Source organism: Pinus tabuliformis, chromosome 2_2 (genome assembly GCF_031772625.1).
Source record: "Pinus tabuliformis cultivar Carrire ecotype Pingquan chromosome 2_2, CPIR1, whole genome shotgun sequence".
Lineage (NCBI taxonomy): Eukaryota > Viridiplantae > Streptophyta > Pinopsida > Pinales > Pinaceae > Pinus > Pinus tabuliformis.
Window position 1 is genome coordinate 1,227,163,716 of NC_142300.1, and position 7,206 is coordinate 1,227,170,921.

General features: G+C 41.8%; 2 protein-coding genes across 2 annotated transcripts; both read left to right on the forward strand.

The window, feature by feature from the left end:
* The first annotated feature begins 449 nt into the window (after window positions 1–449).
* Window positions 450–1,439, forward strand: LOC149197917 (uncharacterized). The gene has a single exon (XM_089408864.1). The coding sequence runs from the start codon at window positions 450–452 to the stop codon at window positions 1,437–1,439; it is 990 nt and encodes a 329-aa protein (XP_089264990.1).
* A 311-nt stretch (window positions 1,440–1,750) lies between these two features.
* LOC149197918 (uncharacterized) lies at window positions 1,751–5,992 on the forward strand. The gene is made up of 2 exons (XM_089408865.1): window positions 1,751–2,038; window positions 2,261–5,992. The coding sequence occupies exons 1-2, from the start codon at window positions 1,751–1,753 to the stop codon at window positions 5,990–5,992; spliced, it is 4,020 nt and encodes a 1,339-aa protein (XP_089264991.1).
* The last annotated feature ends 1,214 nt before the right edge of the window (window positions 5,993–7,206 follow it).

The window sequence follows — 7,206 nt, forward strand, 5'->3', positions numbered from 1 at the left end:
GATCTATCTTCATTATAAACCAATTTTGAACTATGAGTAAACTATAAAATAAAACATGTATCTAGGATTGATTATGGGTGAAATTGGATAACAATGAAAGATTTGATAATAAAATTGAATTCTTTAATCTGTAAAGAAACTTTGAAATTTTTAACTTTAAAACACGGAATCTGCTGGTTATTAACAAAATTGAATAAAACACGGAATTTGAATGTTTTAATTATAAGTAAACTCTAAAGAATATCATAAAGTAAAATTGAATAAAACTTATGCTTCTCCAAAATTTAAGATAAACATTATATGTGATCGTAAACCTTATATCGAACAATTCAACTGCTTTGTTATAGCTAAATCTTCCACCTACATCGTTTTTATGTTTTTTTGGTGATTCGCTACCGCGCTGCAACCCTAGCCGCGCCTTCTGAGCGACCCTGCAAGCGCTCTCCCTCATGGAGCCTGGAGGCGGCCCTGTGGCCCCTCCCCCCTTTCCTCCGGAGATCGAAGCCTTCAAGGCTCTTGTAACTGCAACAGGAAAACGTCAGGTCACAGGCCCGCAGCAAAAATTCGTCAAAAAACTGGACAGTATACCCAAGGTGGCCTTACCAGAGGAGGAAATCTGTAGATCTGCACTGAATCTTGCAGAAAAAGGTCTGATCGGCCAGTTCACCGGTTTGTGGCCATCCCCGAGAGCTGTCGAAGAATGGGTCAAAAGGAACTGGCTACCTTTGGTAAATGAAGGAATCAAGATCTATTTTGTAGGCAAAGGGTTCTTTGTTTTCCTGTTTGACAGTACAGAGGACAGAGGCCTGATTTTCAGAAACGGGCCATACTTCATGGGGCCTCAAGGACTCTACTTGAACAAATGGTCTACAGATTTTGACCCAGCGCAAGATGTGCCCAAGGCGGTTCCTGTTTGGGTGCGCCTCCCGCATCTTCCCCTGCATTGCTGGAATCAAAGCTCACTCCAATCCATTGGAAACGCTCTTGGAAAATACATAGACCAAGCCCCAAGGAAGGACCAGTATTCCTGTGCCCGGATCTGCGTGGAGGTTGATTTGGAAACAGGATTACCCGAAGCGATTCAGCTATCGGGAGCAAACTGGACACACATACAAGAGCTTGATTACGAACAGCTGCCCTTCAAGTGTCGTTTCTGTCACGAGTATGGGCATTTTGCTAGATACTGCAAAAAGAGAAGCGAGGAGACAACAGAGAAAGAAAAAGAAGAACAATGGAAACAGGCAAAGAAGACAACATTCAGCAGACAGAGTAACAAAAACAAGGCTAAAGGGACAGAGAACAAAGTAGATAATGGAAGCACAAGTAACCAAAACGCCGGAAGCAGTGAAACAAAAGGTAATGAGGGGGATAAAAACCCCTTTGAAATACTCACGCCTCCTTCAGATCCTCCGGAAGCAGGGGAAGAAGAACCACCATAGCAGGAGAATATTGAAACCCTAGAACCAGGTAATAACCCAATCTCCATCCCAAGCAATATTTCTTCTCCATCATACGCAGATATAATAAAAAAGAAGAAGAAAACAATAGATAATATGGGATCATTAGAAGATGAAACACTAGAAAGGTCAACAAAAAGGGCTGGACGAAGATCAAACAAGGAAACTAGAGAAGAGGAGTCAGAAAGACAAAAAACCCTCGACAGTCAAGCTACCATCGAAATGACACTAGGGAGGAATATCAGGCCTAGGGCCTCCAAAGGAGGAGGGCCTACCCCTTCAAGTGGTAAATGATGCAGTTGATCTCTTGGAACTGTAGGGGTCTGGGTAATCCCAACAAGGCAGAGGCTATCAGAGACTTATTGAAGATGGAGACCGCGGACATCCTTATGCTCCAAGAGACCAAAGTAGAAGGGGAAACCCTTCTAAACACCAGCGCTAAGAAATGGAAATTTGATTCAAGAAAGGCTGTTAGTGCAAGGGGCACAGCTGGAGGATTAGGTACTTTTTGGACAAAAGACTTCTCACTAGAACGATTCTTAGCGACTCAACATTGGATTTTCACAGAGCTGCGTCACACTGTAAGCAATCTTACCCTCGCTCTGTTTAACTTGTATGTCCCTATTCATTATGAAGAAAAGAGAGAGTGCTGGAGGTCACTTTTAGATTATATAGCGCAAATCAGTCCCACAAATTTAGTCATAGGTGGAGATATGAATATAACTCTAGATCCCAAAGAAAAGAAAGGAGGGATCTAGTCTAGAGATCCTTTCATCAATACAGTGGGCAATTTGATTCTGCAGTGGGACTTGGTAGACTTCAAACCAGTGAAAGGCAAATACACCTGGACAAACAATAGAACCGGAGAAAATCATATCTCAGCCAGATTGGATAGGTTTCTTATCAGCAGCTCTTTAATGATGGACAACAGAATAGTTTTCACCAAGATTCTTCCAAAGCTCACATCGGATCATAAGCCTATCCTCTTATGCCTAAAAGAGGAAGAGGATTTAGGCCCCCTTCCATTTCGTTTCAACCCTCTTTGGGCAGGCAAAGATGGGTTTTTAGAAACAGTTCAAGCAGCATGGAGGATAGATGTACTCGGTTCCCCAAGCTATGTGTGGGAACAAAAAATGAAAAATACAAAAAAAGCACTCAAAGATTGGATAAAGAAATCCATGCAATCTCCCAATAGGCAGAGGAAGGAGGCAGTAATTCAATTGGAAGGAATACAACTGGAAATGGAGGAGAAAGATCCCTCTTCCACAGATTTAGCCAATGAAAAATCTGCTCAAAGGAATGTATACTGTTCTTTCAGAAATGAAGAGGAATATTGGCGCTTAAAGTCTCGAAGTCTGTGGCTCAAATCTGGGGACAGAAATACCTCATACTTTCATAGACAGTGCAGGGCCCGTCTCTCGCGCAATCACATAACAGAAATTACCAGCACTAGTGGTCAGGTTTATAAAGGATTCTCTCAAATCCAAGAAGCAGTTGTAAATCATTTTCAGAACCTTCTTAGTGCAGAAAGAAATGGGAATGAGGAGGATGAAGCAGAGTTCCTCACAACCATCCCAAATCTAGTCAGTGAGGAAGATAACGATTCTCTGATGAGCCCAGTAACGGAAGAAGAGATAAATAGTATTGTATGGTCCATGGAACCAGATAAAGCCCCAGGTCCCGACGGTTTCACAATACACTTTTACAGAATTTGTTGGGAGATCATCAAAATTGATCTCTTCAGAATGATAAGAGGAGTCCTGAGGAAGGCAAAAGTGGGTGGTGGAATAAATTCCACATTTCTCGCTTTAATCCCCAAGGAAACAAACCCAAGATCCTTTGACAGATACAAGCCAATCTCCCTTTGTAATTCATCATACAAGATCGTGGCCAAACTGCTGGCAAACATAATCAAGCCACTTCTTCAAAAACTCATCTCTCCAGCCCAAGGAGGATTTGTGAAAGGCAGACAAATCTTAGATAATGTCATTCAAATCCAAGAGGCTCTCCATTCCAGCCACACACGGAAAGAACAAGGTATGATTATCAAATTAGATATGAGTAATGCTTTTGATCGTGTTAACCATTCTTTCTTGCTCAGGGTACTTGCAGCCTTTGGGTTCAGACAGGAATTCATAAACCTTATCAAAGCCTGCATCGAAAACATCTGGATCGCTCCAATGGTGAATGGGAGACCAACAGAGTTCTTTTCAGCCACCAGGGGACTGAGGCAAGGCTGCCCTCTGTCTCCCTTTCTCTATATTCTGATGGCGGATTCATTAAGCAGAAAGTTGACACAGGAGCAACAAAGTGGCACCATTCCTGGGATAAGAATCGTGCAAGGCGTAGCCCCAGTGAATCATGCGCTCTTTGCCGATGATTCACTCCTGCTCGGGGGCGCATCCATGAGAATCGCTAAATCCTTCAAGACAATTCTCCAAAAGTATTGCAGTGTTACTGGAGCACTAATCAGTGAGAGGAAAAGCGCAGTTTACGGATGGAATACCGATCAACAAACAATTGAAAGGATAGCCAGTGAACTGGGGTTCAAAGGCTATGCAGAGTGGGATAAAATAAAGTATCTTGGTCTTCCGTTGACGATGGGATCCAATCGTAATAATTTGTGGGAGGAGGTGATTTCCAAGTTCAATAAGAAGATAGCAGTGTGGGGCGGAGTCTGGCTTACCACAGGAGGCAAGCTCACTCTCATCCGTTCTGTACTTTCAGCTCTGCCTACTTTCCAAGCCTCTTTGCTGATGGCTCCAAGGCAAATCGCAGATCAGATCTCTTGTTTAATGCGGAACTTTTTGTGGAATGGTGGGAAGGGGAACAGTAACCGTTTTCACTTAGTTAATTGGGAAATGGTGAAGCGCCCAATTGCTGAGGGAGGACTCCAAATTAGAGACCCCCAACAAGCAAATCTAGTCCTGGGTTGTAAACTCCTGTGGCAGCTAACATCTGAGCCCACGCATCCAATCAGCCAGCTCTTAAATATCAAATATCTGAGAAATCGGTCGATCATCTCCTTCAACCCAGCATCTTCTCCTAAAGGAACACAGGCTTGGAGGCTCTGTTGTAAAGGGATAGATTTCTTCAGAACACATTTGTATAAAATTCCAAAGAATGGCAAAAAAACATTGCTGTGGAGAGACCAAATCATGGGCCATCCTCCACTCTCAGACATAAATGAAATCGCAGATTTAAGAGTTTGGTTAAGATCAAAAGGAATCAGGAAAATCGAGGACATTGCAGAGTGGGATAACAAAGGCAATTGGCAGTGCTGGACTTTGCCCAACATACCAGCGCACTTGAAAAATCAGTTAAACTATTTCATAGATGAAATCACAGACTTTACTCCAGTGCATAAGGACGAGGAAGATTCATGGGGTTGGGGACAAACAGGGGTATATACAGCCAAACAAGGGTACTTACAGATGCAAAGCAAAAAGGACTCTTTGCATCCAGAAGTAGTGTGGAAGCAGATCTGGGAAAGTTTCAGCATTCCGAAGATCAATTTCTTCTTCTGGACTTTGTTTCACAACAAAATCCTAACTGGAGACAACCTATGTAGAAGGAACATAGCTAGTCCACATCGATGCGTGTTCTGTAAAAAAGCCTTGGAGACCTTAGTTCACATTTTTATTGAATGTGAGTATGCTCAGAAGGCCTGGACTAGCTTCTTGGCTGGACTGAATGTAAGACCCCCAGTGCATTGTTCGATAACAGACATGTTTTTGTCTTGGAAAGCTAGGTATCCCTACAGCATCGCAGACAAATCCCTTTGGTACAAGGTGTGGATAGCAGCTCCAAAATATGTGTGCTGGAAGTTGTGGCTCTCCCGGAACGAAATTGTCTTTAATCAAAAAGAAATGTCAGCAGGAAATGTCGCAGAAAAGGCCAAGAAACTTCTAATAGAAACTCTGAGACAATCCAATGTTAGAGACAACTCCCTAAGAGATGAAGAAAGAGCGTGGTTGGGTGATTACACTCCCACAATGAGTCCTTCAACAATCACACGCCCAAATCACAAGGAAAACTGGCAGATTCGAGACAATTTGGAAAGCTTCCAGAAGTGGTGGAAATCTCAAGGAAAATGCACTATCTTCTTTGACGGAGCCTCGAAAGGCAATCCAGGCAGGTCAGGAGCGGGGGGGGTCATTTATCTCCCGAATGGAAGAAAAGAGGAATTCAGTTGGGGACTCGGAATTAAAACCAACAATCAGGCAGAAGTCCTTAGTCTTTTAAAAGCTGGCCAACTGGCCAGAAAAGGAAACCCAAGGGAAATCTTAGTGTTTGGAGACTCAGAATTGCTGATAAAAGCTATATTAAAAAAGAAAGGGCTTAAGGATCCAGTTCTGAATAAACAGATATTAAGAGTGAATAGACTCTTGAAGGACTTCTCTTCAGTTCAAATCTTTCATATCCTCAGAGAATTAAACTCAGAAGCAGACAGTCTGGCAAATATTGGATGCAATCTAGAAAAGAACATGATAAGTATAAATGCAGGAGAACCGAATATGGCAGCCATTCCTTAAAAGGGCAAGTCGATCTTGTAAAAGCAGAAAATTGTTCTGTTAGAAACAGAAAATGTAATACTTGATATGGCTTTGGCCACCCATAAATAAAATATCCGTTTCGGTTAAAAAAAAATAAAAAATCTTGCACCTACATCACAAGTGCAACATGAGACAATGAAGCTCCCTAGAGACAAACTCTAGGTTGATTAAAGACCAGTGCATAGGACATCTTAAATAAAGGAGTGCTTGTAATGTTATAAATGAGGGGTTTGTACCACTTCAATTGTCACGTAATGAAAGATAATGAGGGGGCTTGGCTCATTCCTCCAAAGGTATGAGTTATGGATTTCAGGTACTCCCTCACACACACAGTTCCCAGTAGTATCACATAAAAAAACGGAGGCCGATTACTTCAAAGGGGATTATATCTTAAAAGGATTTGTTGAGTAAATGAGAGAGGATTGGGATAGAGAATAACTCATCATATAGAGCCCAAAACATCCAGAATTCTATGTTGGAAACATAGAGCCGCGAGCAGTGGAAAATTCTACACTTGTTTGAGTTACAAGTAGAAATAATGGATTGAAGAGAGGATGGGTGCTATGATTCTTATAGAGAAGTTTAAAGATATACTTCAACCCTTCATACATGCATTATGCATTAATAAATCCACACACATGGATCTGTAAGGAAGCATGAAATAATTTCTAACAACTATTGTAGCACACATGCACAAAAGAATATGAACATAATGGAATTAACAGAATGAAAAGCATAATGTAATGCTTAGAAGTAAGAATCACCACCATTTTTGTGATAGTCGGAAGATCATCGTGTGTAAAGTAATACAATATAAGATAACAATCATCCACTTACAGAGTTATGAGCCAAAATATGGTATCACAGAGTTCAGCCCTTCACGGGTGAGAAATTCCAGAACCCTTTTTATAATATTGCTTCCCCCTATTTATAAGAGGAGGGGGGGCTGGAATTATAGTCTACAAAGTATCTGAGCCCGAGCCCTAGCTGTCATGCTAGACTAGCTATATCGATCAGTGTTAGGCTTTGTTGCCCCAAAAAGCTTACAATCAGGATCAAATCCCATTCTTGGAAATAAACAAAGATAAATGCACAGAGAAAGAAAAAAGAAAGGGGAAGGAGGAGGTGTCCCCTTAATGTTTCAGTGGAAGCCCCTGATTTAGACACATCCCTACTATCATCATGCTTCTCAC

Bases quoted from the DNA above. Each gene is read 5' to 3' on its own strand.
- LOC149197917 (XM_089408864.1), top strand. From the start codon at position 450: ATGGAGCCTGGAGGCGGCCCTGTGGCCCCTCCCCCCTTTCCTCCGGAG.
- LOC149197918 (XM_089408865.1), top strand. From the start codon at position 1,751: ATGCAGTTGATCTCTTGGAACTGTAGGGGTCTGGGTAATCCCAACAAG. The intron at 2,039-2,260 runs GTAAGCAATCTT...TTGATTCTGCAG, and splicing joins TCACAGAGCTGCGTCACACT to TGGGACTTGGTAGACTTCAA.